The sequence below is a fragment of the Megalobrama amblycephala genome, linkage group LG11 (genome assembly GCF_018812025.1).
Source record: "Megalobrama amblycephala isolate DHTTF-2021 linkage group LG11, ASM1881202v1, whole genome shotgun sequence".
Classification (NCBI taxonomy): Eukaryota; Metazoa; Chordata; class Actinopteri; order Cypriniformes; family Xenocyprididae; genus Megalobrama; species Megalobrama amblycephala.
The window spans coordinates 561,772-581,069 of record NC_063054.1 but is presented as its reverse complement, the minus strand read 5'-3'; the positions used below and the strand labels follow the sequence as shown (position 1 = coordinate 581,069).

Sequence of the window (19,298 nt, the reverse complement as noted above, 5' to 3'; positions counted from 1 at the left end):
TAAGAAGGAGGAAACAATGGAGTTTGAGACTCACTGTATGTCATTTCCATGTACTGAACTCTTGTTATTTAACTATGCCGAGGTAAATTCAATTTTTCATTCGAGGGCACCTTTAATGTGAACAAGCATGTGTATCTGCAGACGATCAGAAGAACACAGCATCTACATGATGAGAACGTGTTTGCGGCTGTGTGATTGTACAGTAGCTCGCAGCGCCCGTGTGTAGTGCTGAAATGGCGTCTGGACGCAGTGTGGTGTGGACAGCTGTCCGGCTCTCATGAGGTCACACACAGCATCCAACATGGCCTTCAGCTGGGCTTTATCTGCAGGTGAAACGCATCACAGAACATTAAGATGTGAAACCATATGGCCTGCAGCAGCTCTAACATTATATCTTTGCTTTACCTTCTCTGTGGCGTCTTTTCCACTTGGTCAGCCAGAAGCCCTTTAGAGTCACATTGTGGAATATGAAGGATTTCTGCTCAGGAGGAAATTGAATATAAAGGTCAGATTTTTTTTTTGTTTTTTTGTTTTTTGAGGAATGCTTTGGGTTCAATACAAGTTAAAGGGGACATATCATGAAAATGTGACTTTTTTCGTGTTTAAGTGGTATCATCGGGTCTCCTGTGCGTCTAACACCATGGCAAAAGTTGGAGCAAAGCATGCTTACTGTTCTGTCATTGGCTGCACAGACGAGCACTGAACACTATTTAGAGTCTCGTTAGCTTGGATAGCCTGAAAGTTGACCCTGACAAGCTCGATTGCTAAAAAAGGAGTGTTTCTGTCCGATAAAACGCGATTTTGGAAAAAATATTAGACCATTCACAACATTTGAGAGCAATCATAAACCATCAGCGTCGACTCCGGTTTGAACAATGTAAGGCTGAACACCGTTACTTGATCCGTTACTTCAAGATCAAGATGGCGCCGCGCATGGCAGCCACAGTGCTTAGCTCTTCAGTGTTTGTTCTGTTTTTGTTAGTTTTTCCTGTTTTCTGTTTTTCAAACACCATCAGTTTTACCAGGGATGAACTGCTGAACATTCGGCAGTTCACACCACAAAATCTTTTACCGGATTTCGATTATTCAGACGTTTTGTTGAATGTTGTAGTCGGCGGAGCGGCAGCGCTGTTTAGACGCTTCAGGACGCGCAGACGGGGAAAGCGCGCCGGCGCCCTCGTGAAGCTCAGACAGCGCGGATTAAGAACGCCGCTGCCTAGCATCCATCTGGCGAATCTCCGCTCTCTGCCCAACAAAACGGACGAACTCCTTCTGCTCTCCCGGACAAATAAGGATTTCTCGAACTCGGCTGCTCTGTGCTTCACGGAAACCTGGCTGAACGACGCCATTCCGGACAGCGTGTTATGTCTGCCGGGCTTTCAGCTGTTTAGATCAGATCGCGACGCTGAATCAACGGGGAAATCGCGCGGCGGCGGGACGTGCTTTTACATCAACGAAAGGTGGTGTTCAGATGTAACGGTGTTAAAGAAGATGTGCTGTCCAGATCTTGAAACACTCTTCATTAACTGCAAACCGTTCTATTCGCCGCGGGAGTTTTGCTCGTTCATTCTGGTGAGCGTCTACATTCCTCCGCAAGCGCACGTGAGCTCGGCTTTACAGTTACTCGCTGATATGATCACAGAGAGCGAGCAACAACACCCGGACTCTGTTCTTATCATTCTCGGGGACTTTAATAAAGCGATTCTCTCACGTGAACTGCCCAAATACAGACAGCATGTTACCTGTCCCACCAGAGACAGTAATATACTCGACCATTGTTACACAGCAATAAAGGATGCATATCACTCTGTCCCACGGGCAGCTTTGGGGCTCTCTGATCACTGTTTAGTTCATCTCATACCAACCTACAGGCAGAAACTGAAATCAGCTAAACCTGTAGCAAAGACTGTAAAGAGATGGACCACCGAAACAGAGCGGGCTTTACAAGCCTGTTTCGAATGGACTGATTGGAGTGTTTTTGAAGTTGCTGCCACCGATCTGGACGAGCTCACAGAGACTGTTACATCATATATCAGTTTCTGTGAGGATCTGTGCATTCCTACAAAGACTCATTTATCTTACAACAATGACAAACCCTGGTTCACTGCAAAACTCAGCCAGCTCCGTCAGGCCAAAGAAGATGCTCGCAGAAAAGGGGACAGAGTCTTGTACAAACAGGCCAAATACACACTGGAAAAGGAGATCAAATTGGCAAAGAGGAATTATTCTGATAAACTTCGGAATCAGTTCTCTTCTAATGACACAGCTTCAGTGTGGAAAGGTCTGAAAGACATTACCAACTACAAGACACCATCCCCAGCTCTGTGGAGAATCAACGACTGGCAGACGATCTGAATGGGTTTTATTGCAGGTTTGAAAAATCACCATTCACACCTCCATCAACCCCACTCTCCCCCACACCTGCAATTCAGTTCAGTGAAGATGATGTGCGCCAGGTCTTCAGAAAGAACAAGAGAAGAAAGGCACCAGGCCCAGACAGCGTTTCACCAGCCTGTCTGAAAACCTGCGTTGACCAGCTGGCCCCCATCTTCACACAGATCTTCAACAGATCACTGGAGCTGTGCGAAGTCCCCTCATGCTTCAAACGCTCCACCATCATCCCTGTCCAAAGAAACCCAAAATTACTGGACTAAATGACTACAGACCTGTGGCTCTAACGTCTGTGGCCATGAAGTCATTTGAAAAGACTGGTTCTGGCTTTTCTGAAGGACATCACTGGACCCTTACTGGACCCCTGCAGTTTGCTTACCGAGCAAACAGGTCTGTGGATGATGCAGTCAATATGGGACTGCATTATGTTCTCCAGCATCTGGACAGACCAGGGTCTTATGTGAGGATCCTGTTTGTGGACTTCAGCTCTGCTTTTAACACCATTGTCCCATCACTCCTCCAGCCTAAACTAACTCAGCTCTCCGTGCCCACCTCTGTCTGTCAGTGGATCACCAGCTTCCTGACAGACAGGCAGCAGCTAGTGAGGCTGGGGAAATTCTCATCCAGCACCCTCACCATCAGCACCGGCGCCCCTCAGGGCTGTGTCCTCTCCCCACTGCTCTTCTCCTCTACACCAACGACTGCACCTCTAAAGACCCCTCTGTCAAGCTCCTGAAGTTTGCGGATGACACCACACTGATCGGCCTCATCCAGGACGGTGACGAGTCTGCTTACAGACTGGAGTTGAACAGCTGGCTGTCTGGTGCAGTCTTAACAACCTGGAGCTCAACACGCTCAAGACAGTGGAGATGATCGTGGACTTCAGGAAAAACCCACCTGCTCTCCCCCCACTCACCATCATGAACAGCACTGTGACTGCAGTGGAGTCATTCAGGTTCCTGGGCACCACCATCTCCCAGGACCTGAAGTGGGACAACCACATCGAGTCCATTGTGAAAAAGGCCCAGCAGAGGTTGTACTTCCTTCGCCAGCTGAGGAAGTTCAACCTACCACAGGAGCTGCTGAAACAGTTCTACTCTGCCATTATCGAATCCATCCTCTGCACTTCAATTACCGTCTGGTTCAGCTCAGCTACCAAATCTGACCTCAGAAGACTACAGAGGGTAGTCCGGTCTGCTGAGCGAATCATTGGCACAACCCTCCCCACTCTCCAAGAACTGTACTTATCCAGAGTGAGAAAAAGGGCAAAGAAGATCACTCTGGACCCCTCACATCCAGCACACGCCCTCTTTGAACTGTTGCCATCCGGTCGACGCTACAGAGCCCTGAGCACCAGAACGACCAGACACAGGAACAGTTTCTTCCCTCAAGCAATCCATCTCATGAACACTTGACAAACACGGAACACACAACACTATTACATATTATTTACTTAAAACACTTATTTATATCTCAATTTGCACACATAATTGTACATACAATTGTCTATAATATATATTGTCTTTTGCTTTTTTTGCACTTTGTCTATCTTGTAAATTTGTATATTATTATTTTATTCTTTTTATTATGTGTCTTGTCTTGTCGCTGTTACTCTGTTGCACTGTGGAGCTTCTGTCACTAAAACAAATTCCTAGTATGTGTAAACAACATACCTGGCAATAAAGCTCTTTCTGATTCTGATTCTGATTCTGTTACTGACAATCCTCATTTTGGCTGCGTGAGATTCTCCAGCTTTGTTGTTGTTGAGCTGTTAAAGCTCCGCCCTCTTCTGGAAAGGGGGCGGGGAGCAGCAGCTCATTTGCATTTAAAGGGACACACACAAAAATGGCGTGTTTTTGCTCACGCCCAAATAGGGGCAAATTTGACAAGCTATAATAAATGATCTGTGGGGGATTTTGAGCTGAAACTTCATAGACACATTCTGAGAGACTTATTACATTATAGGTCGCCTTTAAGCTGTCGATTACCACAGAAATTACACTTATTTGCTGTAATTTACTACTTTTACTGGACGTATTGATCAAAACTTTAAAAGTATCGCAACATGCCTTGAAATATTATGTGAACATGGGACTAGTCTGAAAAAATCACTTAGGCTACAGTCGTGACCGTGACATCACTTGGTACTTCTTAATTGGTTAATAGTTCTTAATGATGATAATCTCTTTCAGTAATCATTGATTAGCCAATAAAGAACTGTCAAATTTGCTATTATGTACTCATTAGTTAATCCCAAAGTCCCTTTAAGACAAGTCATTTCACTCGGCGGCCATCTTTAAAAACGCCTCTCGGGCATCCTGGGCATCATGCAATCTCTTTGAATGGGGAAACATCAAATTCTCCAAAACTGTTCGCCAGCCTTACAATTAAATTTCATATTTGAAATCACCAATGAAATCTAACAACAACCGGCTCATAAATTTAGTTTCTAAACGCTCGAATCATGACAAAAAAAACCTATTTTTCAGGCTGGATCAAGCTAATGCGCATGCGCAGACCTAAATGCGCGTCTCTTCGGAGGCGCGCGTCTGACTGTTTCTATAGAAACCGGTGATTCTAACGGCCGCTGAAGTGACGCGATGACTTTACCAGTCGGCGATTGGCTCTTATTTAGAAGGCGGGACTTATTCCGCCATATTACACTTTCTCCCATTCAAAACAATACGAGTCACATGTCTTGTGTTATTCTATAATCTTTGTTAATCCTCTATATTAGTTAATAGCAGTAGATGAAGAATTAATAGCAGCTGTTGCTGATTACACATGATTTGTGTTAATCAGTATTATTATTGAACATCATAAACTCACAGCAGGGATCTGGAGGGGTCTTTTGGCCATCCCTCCGTATGTGACCATCGTTCCTCCATAACTGAAATAAAAGAGGATGTCCGTCAACACAATGAATTTCTCATGAAACTGCACTGTGCGTGTGACACTTACTCAAGATTAGACAGCACAAGTCCTCCGCTCAAGCCCCCGACACAGTTCAGGCCCAGTTTAGGTTTGGGAACCTCCTACAGAAACGCAATGTCTGTGTTTAAGCAATTCTGTAGAAACCGAACGGTTGCAGAAGAGCAGAATCCCCCACCTCAAAGACCTGATGAAGCCCTGATGACATCACTTCCTCTTCTGTGATGACATAATCAGCTCCCAGTGACTGAAGCTCATCGATCAGCTCTGCACAGTTTGGTCTGAGTTCAAGAAATACGATACACTATATGAGCCATTATACCACATGCAATTATTCTAAAGAACGTCTTCCTCCGCTCTCGAGGCCTTCTGTACCTGTCTCTGATGATGTTGATGGTCTTCAGGCCCAGTGCCGCGGCGATCTGAATCACAGCCTGTCCCACTGCGCTGTTAGCGGCGTTCTGAATCACTGTACAGCCTACACGACACACAGATCTCAACAAATCACTCAAGACTTACTGTTCCTTCGGTAAGATAGAAAAACTAAACCACGTATGAGTTTCCATACCAGGGGTGAGCGTTTGGAAGTCGCGCAGCATCCTGTAGGCAGTGCAGGGGTTCACGAAGACAGTGGCGGCCCCCAGAAGAGAGATGTCTTTAGGAACAGATATGAGCTCATCCTCTTCACACACAGCTCCTGTCCTCCATGTGCCTGACACACACAACATGATGGTGATCAAGTTTCTCAGGAGTGTGAGGCATCTACTGTTCCAGCATGGGAATTGGTCTTAGTTCTGGGACCTTCCTTTGAGCCTCTATAAACGGGTGGATTTGTGTGTACTCCCTCTTAAAACTGTGATTTTAGGGAATGCCTGTTAGGAAACAGAGGCTGTCACAGTGGATCATAGATGTGATTGTCCTGGCTTAGAGTCGGGGTGTTTCCTGTGTTTCTGAGCAAGAGAGCTGCACTGACCATAATCTCATCTTCCAAGCCCCTGTTGTGAAGAGCTTGTGTAAACTCCCTCCCTGGTTCATACCGTGGTATACTACCATATTATACCTTATCTGTTTTGGTAAACACTGGCGATGCCATCGTGAACATTACTGGTGTTATTTTCTTTATCCTGCCCACTGAGACTGATTCAAGTTCTAGAATGCGGCATGATTGGATAATGCAATGACGAGAGAACCACAATCGAAAGGGAACGCCATGTGACCTTGGTCCACGGAGATGTAGGGAACAAGAGTGTATTGTCCTAGTCATATGATTATGAGCTAATGGTATTTTTGCCTGCAGCTCATATTTATATGAAAGTGCCTGACTTAAACACCATTGGCCAATGCACCTGCATCAGTGGGATTCAATCAGGATTGATAAGGAGAAAGGATTTCCTCGTAGCTCAGCTATTGTCACGATGTCTCGTTCCCTAAATCTCAGAAAACCGTAAACGTTTTCATCAGTGCTCCAGGTTGAAATGTTGGTAGTGAATTTCACTTTGCACTGTCACTGTGTTTTATTCAGTATATTGGCAGCAATTTATACTTCTTACTTTGTAATTATTCATCAGAATTTAATCACTTTCTCCAACTCTTGAAGGACTTTCCTCGGAGCTCTCGCTGATCAACTGCCTGTCATCAAATTCCAAAGGATACAATCAAGTCCCACATTAAATCTTTCGCTCACTGAATGTTATTGAAATGCATTTGGAAATACACATTATGGTATTATATTCCATGTTGAGGGGGGGGGGGCAGTTGGACCTGCTTTCGATTTCCCAACTTCTTTAAATTTCTGAATATTTTTCATTTAGTTTGGACACGCAGATGTGTAGAAGTGTTTTAACAACTTTTGTGTTGGGTCAGATTGAGAAACAGAAAACCTTTAGTTACGCTTGTCAAACACTAAAATATACAAATCTCTTATGGAATTTGAAAATGTAAGACTCTTCTTCTGAATCATCCAAGGAAAAGTCACTTTCTTTATCTAGAGTCAAAACATCTGTCAAAGGATGTTTTTGGTTGTTAGTTTTGGATCTCAATTGCTATTGCAGCACTGAGAAGAAGCATGAGAAACCCATTTTCAAGGGTTTGAGAAGTACAAATAATGTTAGAATCTATTTATACTTAGAGGTATTTGCACCTCAGTGGTCATGGCAAAAACAAACAAACAAGGGTTTTTAGTGTTTTTCATAATGTAGATTTTTGGTACGTTGCAAGGAAACCAGTGCAGGTCTAAATGACCTGCAACACAAAAGTTGAGTTGTACTCAGTATTTAAGGATTTAAGATTTTGATGTTGAAAAGTGAATATCTCCTTACCAAAGCCAGCATCTATGGGCACGACCCAATCCCCAGGTCGGAGAGATGTGACATCACTGCCCACCTCCAGCACCTCTCCCACGCCCTCATTCCCCCCCACCGCCGGGAGGGGGCACAAGATTTGGTACGAACCTACAGTATGGACACATCACCAATGACCCGTTATAGTCAGTTCATCTTCTTCAGCCAAAGAGTACAACAGAAAGTCTATAAAGCATCTGATTTAAACAGCATTAGACAGAAGGAATAACAGACATGAAGATGTGTGTGTCATGACTTTACCCTGGATCATGTTCATGTCTGCAGGATTGACAGGAGCCGCCAGCATGCGGACTCTCACGGAGCCGTCTTTCACTGGAGGCAACAGCAGCTGCTCCATCCTGAAGACAAATGACCGGCGGTCAGTGAGCTCTTTCACAAGTGTCCAACAGATAATCCACCGCTTACCAAAGAGCAGAACTACAATATACAGTTGCAAGAAAAAGTATGTGAAAAACTTGCAGAATCTGTGAAAATGTGACTAATTTTAACAAAATAAGAGAGATCATATAAAATGCATGTTATTTTTTGTTTAGTACTGTCCTGAGTAAGATATTTTACATAAAAGATGTTTGCATTTAGTTCACAAGACAAAACAATAGCTGAATTTATTAAAATAAGTATGTGAAGCATTGATTCTCAATACTGTGTGTGGTCACCTGATGATCCACGACTGTTTGTGTGTTTTGTGATGGTTGTTCATGAGTCTCTTGTTTGTCCTGAGCAGTTAAACTGAACTCTGTTCTTCAGAAAAATCCTCCAGCTCCTGCAGATTCTGCAGTTTTCAAGCATCTTCTGCATATTTGAACCCTTTCCAGCAGTGACTGAATGATTTTGAGATTCATCTTTTCACACTGAGGACAACTGAGGGACTCAAACTCAACTATTAAAAAAGGTTCAAACATTCACTGATGCTCCAGAAGGAAACACGATGCATTGAGAGTCGGGGGGTGAACACTTTTGCAATTTGAATATCAAGGTAAATTGTATTTAATTTGTCTTCTGGGAAACATGAAAGTATCTTCTGTTGGTTCTGAAGGGCAGTACTAAATGAAATAAGAAAAATTGTGACATCTTCATCCTGTTCAAAAGTTTTCACCCCCCGACTCTTAATGCATCGTGTTTCCTTCTGGAGCATCAGTGAATGTTTGAACCTTTTTTAATAGTTGAGTTTGAGTCCCTCAGTTGTCCTCAGTGTGAAAAGATGAATCTCAAAATCATTCAGTCACTGCTGGAAAGGGTTCAAATATGCAGAAGATGCTGGAAAACTGATGATCTGCAGGATCTGGAGGATTTTTCTGAAGAACAGAGCTCAGTTTAACTGCTCAGGACAAACAAGAGACTCATGAACAACCATCACAAAACACACAAACAGTCGTGGATCATCAGGTGACCACACACAGTATTGAGAATCAATGCTTCACATACTTATTTTAATAAATTCAGCTATTGTTTTGTCTTGTGAACTAAATGCAAACATCTTTTATGTAAAATATCTTACTCAGGACAGTACTAAACAAAAAATAACATGCATTTTATATGATCTCTCTTATTTTGTTAAAATTATTCACATTTTCACAGATTCTGCAAGTGATTCACATACTTTTTCTTACCACTGTAGCAATATTTTCAGATATTTCATAAGAAAAGGTGAAAAAGAAGGGGTCTGAATACTTTAATAAACTCCAGTCTCTAAAAAACACAATCACCACCAACAGAAAACAACAATCTGATTCAGATGGCTGGATAAAGCCAATCATGATTGCTGTGGTCAGTTCATTTGACCTTGGGCTGAGGTGTGGATGTTACAGTCTCTTATTCATTCATCACAAAATAAGTCACATTTACATTATAATTAAGACTAAAAATCAACATACTGCACTGCTATGAACTTGAATGAGTGGTTAAAGAGACTGATATGTCCATACCTGACAGTATCGATGTCATGTGAGTGTTCTCTGTAAACTAAAGCCGAGCAGTGATGAGTCTCTCTCCACACTGAAGAGCATCTCTGACGGACCTTCAGCAGGATCGTCCCATCATGGGCAGCTCTGAGCAGCAGACTTCTGATGAGCATGACTCTCTCTCTTCTGCTGTCCTCTAACTGTGAGCTTAATAGTTTGTAGAATGAGGAAAAAAATTAATGCTTCCTTTTAACAGTTCTGCTTTCAGTCTTTCAAGCAGGAAATCACTCTTAGTTAACTATTTTTTTCTCAAGGAATCCTTGGGTTGTGACTGTGAGGAAGTTTTCACACTGGTTAATCGATGTGTGACGGCACGGGTAATACTGATGTCAGCGGGGCGGGGGGAATGGAACGAACTGATAACGCTCCGCACAAATTAGACTATGAATGCTCATGCAGATTTTACTTTTGCTTTTCAAATTCAATTGCTTGAATGGTGTTATTATTCTTAATGAAAAACACAACAACTAGAAAAACACAATCCTTTGCAGGTTCCCTATTAGCACTGGGTTCGATTCCAAAATTTTGCAAAAATCTTCCGCCATCGTCTCGTCAGTCGGCTCCTCACTCTCATATCTTTAGGTTCATCAGACTTTGTGATATATATAAAAAGTATCATCCATTTCATGTTGCATGATAAATAAAGGGGCCGAGAACAAACCCTTGTGGAACACCATGTGATATATCATACAGTCACCTGAGAAACTGTAATAGTAGTAATAACAATATGTAATATTGAATATGATGAAATGGGTACTGTAATCTAAACTCAAAATATTAGAGAGAGTTGTCCTCCTCAGACTCAACACTCAGATTGAGGACACGCAACAGGAGCGAGGAATTGACAATGGAAGGCGAGGAAACTTACGCTGTAATTTCATTTATCTGCATTTTAAAAATGCTCCCATACATGCCGAGGCTTTTGGGTGGGGTAGAATCTGTGATCTGTGACCCAGTTTGTTTGCTGGCTTCCAATACACTGTGTTTTCTGTCAAATGGCAACCCAAGGTGTCGAACCGAATACTATAGGGTAAACTGGCAGTGGGCGGGACCACACGAACCAAAACAAAAACAAAAACATGAATGCACATTTCAAAGCACCTGCAGCTTTGTTTTTCAGAGAAACGAGTATGTGAACTTAGTATGTTTTTAATTAATAGCCACATGTAAGCTTTGAAATGACCAAAACTGCATCTAGTAAAAACAACTTGATCATACCTAGATTTGAAAAAATCGATACACGATTATCTGCTTTGGATCCCTCTGTGAATACAGGTCTTAAAGTGTTAGTTCAACCCAAAAATTAAAAGCTTCGGAGCGTTATGAATCTTTTGTGTCGAATCAGCGGTTCGGAGTGCCAAAGTCACGTGATTGACATGCGATCCGAATCATGATTCGACACACTGATTCATAACGCTCTGAAGCTTCCTGAATCAGTGTTTTGAAATCGGCCATCACTATATAAGTCGTTATTTTGTTTTTTTGGCGCACCAAAAATATTCTCGTGGCTTTATAATATTAATATTGAACCACATGAACTGATTTAAATATGTTTTTAGTACATTAATGGATCTTGAGAGAGGAAATGTCATTGCTCAGGCCTCACTGAGCCATCGGATTTCATCAAAAATATCTTAATTTGTGAAGATGAATAAAGGTCTTACGGGTGTGGAACGGCATGAGGGCGAGTAATTAATGACAGAATTTTAATTTTTGGGTGAACTAACCCTTTAGATCCAAACATTTCTGCTGATATTCATGAGGGTGTGTTGATTCAGGGTTAATATAACATTTTGCCTTTTCAAATCCCAGGGAGTAATAGTGCAAAAAATGTTGTCCAAATGAATGTCCAAGTAAGGTTTTATCCTCATTCTAAAGGTCTAACATACTCAGGTCTGGCTTCATATTCCAGGGGAAAGAGCATATTGTAAATCCAGTTTCAGACGTCTGTTCTGGAGTGAAGCTTCTGTATGAAGACTGAACAGATCCTAAAAGCTCATAAGGTCATACTCATCCCTCGATGATGAACAGTATCCAGCATTTGTATGTATGATTTCCTTGCTGAGCCATATCCAATACTTCCAGAACCTGACTCGGTCTCTGTAAAGGCGCAGGAGTTCAGTGAGTTCTGATTTTACCAGTATCTTTATAAAATCCAAAGTTTTAACATTTTCTTTAAGGCTTTCATATGTGGAGTTTATCATCAAGCACAAGACCTTAAAGTGTAAGTTCCTTAACAGTTTTGATAAGAAGAGAAATGTGTTTCAGAAAGTTCCTAATCTGTTTAAAACACTGATCTATTTAGCCTAACACTAAAACTGATGCTGGAGTTTTTCATTAATATTATTCTCATCTAACAGCTTGACAAATACATTTATTAACATTTTTGATTCATTTGAGGTCAGGCTGTTAAATTGCTCAATGCAATGATCATTTCGACACAATGAAAGGAAACACACACAGCCGAAATGAAGTGCCATCAGAGGGGATATTTCTTTATTTTGAAATACTGATCATTACACAGTACATGTAATCACTCCATGCAAATCACACACACCGAGACCTCAAGAGAGGAACGTCTGTCGACTTCTTTGGCAGTGCTCTCAGATGAAGTGTGTCACAGCCGCCCCGATTCCTCGAGTCTACTTTGATATTTTAGGATATTTTAGGCTACATTCATACTGTGGTCACAGTCAAAGTGTGGCCTACTTTCTTATGTTTGACTTTTCATTGTGAACAGGCTGCAATTCATTCAAATTTTACATCAGTGTAACTACTTGTTACAAGTTTATGAAGATTGTTGATGATGTGGTGATGAATATGACAGAGTTTTAATCAGACCTCTTTGATATGGGAACATCTGAAAGATCTGAGCAGAAAATCATGTAATCAGTTTTATAATGAACTACAGCATTAAAAGTTGGCAATAAGGGTCCATTGGTTAACATTAGTCAACTACATTAGTTATTAATTTCAACATTTACTAATGCATTATTAAAAAGCGGCATCTGTTAATATTATTTAATGGACCTGAGATAACATGAACCAACAATGAATACTTTTATTTTTATTAACTATCATGAACAAGGATTAATGCATAGTGTAACAAATGTATTTAGTTAATGCATTAACTAAAGTTAACTAACGGGACCTTATAGTATAGTAAAAGTTCTCTGATGACATCAGACTGTAGTTTTTGATCTGGTTTGGGAGGGTTTTCTTGTTTTTTAGTATTCCTGTGAGCCGTGATTCAGTTAGTTCTGTGAGTTTACTTTCTGTTCTTTGTCATGTAGATTGTTACTGAACTGATTCACTTTGACAAATGAATCAGGTGACACTGTATTTGGTTAAAGGTGTGTGTGTGTGTTTAACTAGCAGGGCAGGTGAGCGGCTGAACTCCTCTGAGCTCCAGGACTTTGTTCATCTGAACCTCCAGAGTTTTCCCAGCTTTAGTGATCTTCAGGTTTCTCATGCAGCCTTTAAACGGAGTGTTTATAGTGAGTCCGAACTGCTTCAGACCCTCTGCAACACACACACAAACACCATCTCAGACATTTATCAGCAAATATTCACACGGATTCAGTTATGTGAATGTTTCTGGCCGCTGAGATGATCTAAACACTAGTTTAATGTAGTATGTTTAATAATAAAAACTGAAACTTGTAATTGTCCGTTCCTAATTTTTAGGAGTGTTGAAATGATGCATTTTCCAGAACTTCTGTATTTTGGGATTGTCCCATCAAACTTCTCCTCTATAATGCATTGAGTTAAACTCACAATAATCATATTTTCAATAGGGTGAATTCAAGTTCATTGGGATATTTTTTTCCAAGTCATCTCAATGGCAAAATCACCCTGAATTCACCCTACGTTTGGTGTTTGGTACTGCTGTCATGACCATCACACCAGTTTTTGAATGAGTTTGATTGACGTACCGGGGTATCCGCCCACATACACAGGGTCATTGGTATCGGCGGAGGCAGAGCGCACGTCTGGACTCGCTGCCTCGGACTTCCTGCCGTCCACGATGAGCTCCAGGCGGTGCTTCAGCTTGTGGGCGGAGACAGAGTGCCACTGTCCGTCACAAAGCCCCGCCTCCTGCCCGGGCTCGTACGCGGCTGTGAAGCGTCCCACTCCATTATCAGCATGGAGCAAAAGCTGCACAGACACTCTAATGAACAAACTATTCACAAGAAAACAACTTAATGTTAAAACCAAAGGAAAATCTAGAAGACCTTTCCATTGACAAGTTCAATGCCCAGTCCGTCCATCTTCTGGCTGCTGACGCCGAACAGAACGCCGCTGCTCTGCGCCGTCCTGAACTCCAGATCCACCGACACGTCATTTCCCACTCGATACGCGTCCACTGTGCGACAGACACCATCATCGCACTTCTACGTCTGCTACAATATGGTGTTTTTTAAATGACTAGCTGAAATATTGAGCCTCACCAGCTTTGGCGTAACCCGTGCCATCAAAATAAGTTCCTTTCTCAGGGTTGGCGAAACAGGAGCCCACGCGGTAGCTGGACGTGGGCTTCTCCATGTCCAAGGGCAGATTCATCATCTTGAAGTTCCTAATGCAAGCGTCGATACTGTACAGCACCTGCAAAAGCACAGGCAGCGTCACATGGTGCCAACTTATTACATATAGCATATAGCGTACAGCGACCCCAAAAGCTATTAGAGCTCGACATCGGCACTGATAACTGATTGCTGAAACTGGCAAAAATCCATATCGATAGTGTTTCTGGGTTGCATCTGTTGCTGGAGAGGCTGAGACGGGTTCGCTGTCATTATACAGCACGAGAGCGACCTCTAGAGGTGAAATAAAAACCACCGACGCCTCGTGGAGTTTGTTTTGACACGTGAGACTGAGCTGCACAGAGTGACTCTTCAGATGCGGATTTAAAACAGACAGTGAAATTGTGTGTTATACACTACTGTACGTGTTTTAATATCATTATAAAGTAAATTATTTGTTGACTAGATGAACAGCAGTGTTCGCCGTCGAGACTGAGAGGACGCTAACATTAGCAGTACCTCAAACGGTTAAAACAATGTGAAAAAAACACACAAACCAAATGTTTAATGATCGTTACCATCTATTTGCATTCGTTTATATCCAGCTGGTCACTTTTTTGCATTTGTTATCCAGCGAAGTTGCATATTTAAAGCTAGTGACATTAGAAAGCAAAGCTGGCAGAAACAAATCAGAAATGCATTCGATTTCAGTTCTTTTACATAGTGACTGTGATACACATTTTGTTATTTTGATCAAGTGTTCTTAAATACAAACTAATACTAACTGTGAGTGTATACATACAATATACATATGTATCTAATTTCAAAGCTATGGCTTTGTGTAGATGTTTAAAGATGGCCATCTGTAAGCATGACTGATTGGATTTATATAAAATGGAAACACTTTACAATAAGAGTCCATCTGTAACTTTAACTAAAGTATTGTTCATTGTTGATTTCAACATTTACTCATGGGTCAAAGACATTTAGATGTCTGCATCAATAGAAATTTACAAAAGTGATTTTATATACATAGAAAGCACACTAAATGCAGGAAAAAAAATCTACTTTTAAGGTTTCAAATAAGTTTTGGGGGAATAAAATGTCAAAATGTGGGTGAAATAATGTTCCGTTGTCATTCAGTGTAACACTTATATTTATGTCAAAATTGAAACAGCACACTTATTCTGATCTGTACGCATTAAAATATATAAAAGCATACTAAATTTTATTGCATTTTAAATGAGTAAAGAATTCTGGCCAAAACCTAGGATAGTGGCAAAGTTTAAAAATGTAAAATTACAAGTAATTAGCATTAGGGATAAAAGTAATTAGTCTTTAATATGGCATAAATAGATTTTTGTTGTAAATATGCCTGACAAGATTTTTCTGTAAATCATGGTAAAAAAGTATGATATTTAATTTTTGCTCAGAAAAAAAACAAACAAATTATACATTCTGATGTACTGAACAACAACAACAATTCAAAGCTGTATTACACTTATTGTTTTAATGCTTGAAAACACTTTTTTCATCTTTGACCCATATACATTTTGACATTTTAAAGTTGTATCTCTTAACATTATTTAATGCACTATGAACTAATATGAATGATCAAGGTATAATTAATATATTCATATTTTTTAAATTTAAAAAGTACAGTACATTTTCATGGTTCAGTGCTGTTTTTTATTACTATTAAAGCTCAGCACTATTTTATGTGTTATGTTTGTTTTCATTCAGTATCATCAGTAAAATCCAGACCTCTCTTAGTTAGTAGTACTGTATTGTTCAGCCTTAGCTGAAAATGGGTCTTTGGCCTCACCATACAATCAACGTGAACACACTCTGACTCTTCTGAATGTGTTTTGATGTGTGTATGAGGCGTCACACTCACGGGCCCGATGCGTTTGGTGGTGTAGTTGAGCGGTAAACCGCCCACATACAGCATCCCCACCACATCCAGAATATCAGCTTTCTTCGGGCTGGTGGTGTGTTTGGAGTAGCGGCTGTCGATCGTGAGGATCCCTCTCTGCTTCTCTCTCATCACACGGATCTACAAACACACGAAATGACTTATTCTATTTTTATCTCACAATTTTGACTTTTTTTCTGAGAATTGTGTGATATAAAGTCGCAATTGCGAGTCAGAATTATGAGATAAAAAGCCTCTTTTTTATTCGGTGGCAGAAACAAACTTCCATAGTTTTCTATGTGAATATATAGTAAAGTGTAATTTATTCCTGAATTTTCAGCATCATTACTCCAGTCTTCAGTGTCACATGATCCTTCAGTAATCATTCTGATATGATGATTTGCTGCTCAAGAAACACGTATGACATACATCAGGGGTCAAAGGTCAAAAGCTCTGACCTTGTGCCACTGCCCGTCGTTGATGATGCGCGGCACGCTGACGGAGGTGTTCCCGCTGCCCAGGTCGAAGCTCAGGTGAGCCATTCCCTCCTTCAGCTGGATGGTGGCAAAGTCGGCGTGATTTATTCTGGCCATGTAGAACACCAGCCCAAAGTCTGCTCCGGTGCGCATCTCGAACTCGATGATCAGCCTGACGAGCACATGCACACAAACACATGAGGAGGATGAGGAGGACGAAGATGATGATGATGATGATAACTCACACTCACCTGTTCTTCACCTTTCTGTCGTCAAACTCGAAGGCCATGTGACTGTTTCTGGAAAGACCAAACTGTTTGGCCAGTTCCAGGACAACAGGCTCCGCCTCTGCTGCACATGAAACCTGTGATTGGACAGAGCACATGTCAATCAAACTCATTCCAAACATTCCATGAGTTTCAGAAATGTTTGACTGCTATTTTACACTTTACAGGCAGTAGATGGAGCCAGAGAACAGCGAATGGAGGTCCTGTCTCATGTGCTCACATGACTGGACTCCTATCATGAGCAATTCAATCGTCTTGTGAGATAAAAGAGCTTGTTGAACAATACTGGGACTCAGAAATCGAAACTAAGCTGCAGAAACAGCAGAAGCAGCATAAAGCAGATGAAAGTTCACTGCTACAGTCAGTCAAAGGCCAAGAGCATCATTCAGTGTGCCTCTCTATAGAGGAACTGCAATATTCAGTGTGTGTGTGTGTGTGTGTGTGTGTGTGTGTGTGTGTGTGTGTGTGTGTGTGTGTGTGTGTGAGTAGGTTAATACCACAGGCTCGGTGGGCGTGTCTGGGATGGGCATGGCCTTGGTGGGGGGCGTGGCCTGAGAGCAGCAGAGTGACAGCAGCAGAAAGAGACAAAAGAGCTCAGATGAAGCTTCTACACTCACTGTCAGTCACTGAAGCACTAAAGCATTGTGATGAGGAAAGAAAACAAACACGGCTCCCCTGATTTGAAATAAACATGTTAAAAATGTGATGTAAAATACTGCACATATAGAATCCCTCATTCCTACAGTAAACTATTACAATAGTACGGAAGAGGATTAGGGCCAAGTAATAATAAAGAATAAAATCATTAGATTAGAGATTATAATGCTGGATTAAATTTATTATATTTCTATAAAAAAAGTGTAAATATAATGTTGATAATAATATCATTCAATTTCAAGAATAAAGTTTAAATAAAATGTAGAGAATAAAATCATTACATTTTGAGAAAAGTGCCTATTTTGGGGCATCATTAACTATGCACCGATATATAGGTTGCGGCCCCTTTAAATCTCGTGCTCCCCCGCCCCCGGAGCTCGCGCTTGCCTTGAACAGCATAAACAAAGTTCACACAGCTAATATAACCCTCAAAATGGATCTTTACAAAGTGTTCGTCATGCAGCATATCAGATCATGTGAGTACAGTATTTATTTGGATGTTTACATTTGATTCTGGATGAGTTTGATAGTGCTCCGTGGCTAAAGCTAACATTACACACTGTTGGAGAGATTTATAAAGAATGAAGTTGTGTTTATGAATTATACAGACTGCAAGTGTTTAAAATGAAAATAACGACAGTCTTGTCTCCGTGAATACAGTAAGAAACGATGGTAACTTTAACCACATTTAACAGTACATTAGCAACATGCTAACGAAACATTTAGAAAGACAATTTACAAATATCACTAAAAATATCATGATATCATGGATCATGTCAGTTATTATTGCTCCATCTGCCATTTTTCACTATTGTTCTTGCTTGCTTACCTAGTCTGATGATTCGGCTGTGCACAGATCCAGACGTTAATACTGGCTGCCCTTGTGTAATGCCTTGAACATGAGCTGGCATATGCAAATATTGGGGGTGTACATATTAATGATCCCGACTGTTACGTAACAGTCGGTGTTATGTTGAGATTCGCCTGTTCTTCGGAGGTCTTTTAAACAAATGAGATTTATATAAGAAGGAGGAAACAATGGAGTTTGAAACTCAATGTATGTCATTTCCATGTACTGAACTCTTGTTATTCAACTATGCCGAGGTAAATTCAATATTTAATTCTAGGGCACCTTTAATACCACTGTCTTAATACATTAAACCACATTAAGCATTTTAGATTTTAAATTTAATGAGTTTTTTATCAAAACACAACTTTATTCTCAACATTTTATTTCTAATTTTTTCTTGAAAATTAATGAGCTTTTTCTTGAAACACGACTTTATTCTCGAAATTTAACGAGTTTATTCTCAACATTTTATTACGACTTTTTTCTTGAAATTTTACAAATTTTTTCTTGAAACAGCTTTATTCTCAAAATTGAATGAGTTTATTCTAAAAAAATTTTATTTAGACTTTTTTCTTTAAATTTTATGCGTTTTTTCTTGAAACAACTTTATTCTCAAAATGTAATGAGTTTATTCTCAACATTTTATTACAACTTTTTTCTTGAAATTTTATGTGTTTTTTCTTGAATCGCGATTTTATTCTCAAAATTTAATGATTTTATTCTTGACGTATTTCGGCTTTTTACTTGAAATTTAACAAGTTTTTTCTCAAAACACAACTTTATTCTCAACATTTTATTTCTAATTTTTTCTTGAAAATTAACGAGCTTTTTCTTGAAACACGACTTTATTCTCGAAATTTAACGAGTTTATTCTCAACATTTTATTATGACTTTTTTTCTTGAAATTTTACAATTTTTTTCTTGAAACAGCTTTATTCTCAAAATTG

At 40.5% G+C, this 19,298-nt stretch overlaps 2 protein-coding genes across 10 annotated transcripts in view; both read right to left on the bottom strand.

Annotated features, from left to right (window-relative positions):
- Positions 1–92: 92 nt before the first annotated feature.
- LOC125278842 (enoyl-[acyl-carrier-protein] reductase, mitochondrial) lies at positions 93–9,903 on the bottom strand. The gene is made up of 10 exons (XM_048208199.1): positions 9,608–9,903; positions 7,923–8,020; positions 7,641–7,772; positions 5,891–6,034; positions 5,698–5,800; positions 5,501–5,603; positions 5,353–5,426; positions 5,221–5,281; positions 406–478; positions 93–323 (listed from the first exon to the last, which is right to left on the bottom strand). The coding sequence occupies exons 1-10, from the start codon at positions 9,754–9,756 to the stop codon at positions 163–165; spliced, it is 1,098 nt and encodes a 365-aa protein (XP_048064156.1). The 5' UTR covers positions 9,757–9,903; the 3' UTR covers positions 93–162.
- Positions 9,904–12,112: 2,209 nt separating this feature from the next.
- lama2 (laminin, alpha 2) overlaps positions 12,113–19,298 on the bottom strand; it is a 171,309-nt gene continuing 164,123 nt past the window's right edge. For 7 of the 9 annotated variants that reach the window (XM_048208189.1, XM_048208190.1, XM_048208191.1 and 4 more), the window contains 8 exons: positions 17,342–17,395; positions 16,809–16,921; positions 16,540–16,729; positions 16,064–16,222; positions 14,095–14,248; positions 13,879–14,009; positions 13,579–13,801; positions 12,113–13,165 (listed from right to left, as the gene is read on the bottom strand). In XM_048208189.1, the coding sequence (XP_048064146.1) occupies positions 13,011–13,165; positions 13,579–13,801; positions 13,879–14,009; positions 14,095–14,248; positions 16,064–16,222; positions 16,540–16,729; positions 16,809–16,921; positions 17,342–17,395 (1,179 nt within the window). In that variant the 3' untranslated portion in view covers positions 12,113–13,010. The remainder of the gene's footprint in view (positions 13,166–13,578; positions 13,802–13,878; positions 14,010–14,094; positions 14,249–16,063; positions 16,223–16,539; positions 16,730–16,808; positions 16,922–17,341; positions 17,396–19,298) is intronic. The other 2 variants (XM_048208192.1, XM_048208197.1) reach the window with 1 other exon arrangement.

Bases quoted from the DNA above. Each gene is read 5' to 3' on its own strand.
- LOC125278842 (XM_048208199.1), bottom strand. From the start codon at position 9,756: ATGCTCATCAGAAGTCTGCTGCTCAGAGCTGCCCATGATGGGACGATC. The intron at 8,021-9,607 runs GTATGGACATAT...ATTTGTCTTCAG, and splicing joins CATGACATCGATACTGTCAG to GATGGAGCAGCTGCTGTTGC. The intron at 5,427-5,500 runs GTGGGGGATTCT...GCGTTTCTGTAG, and splicing joins GGCTTCATCAGGTCTTTGAG to GAGGTTCCCAAACCTAAACT.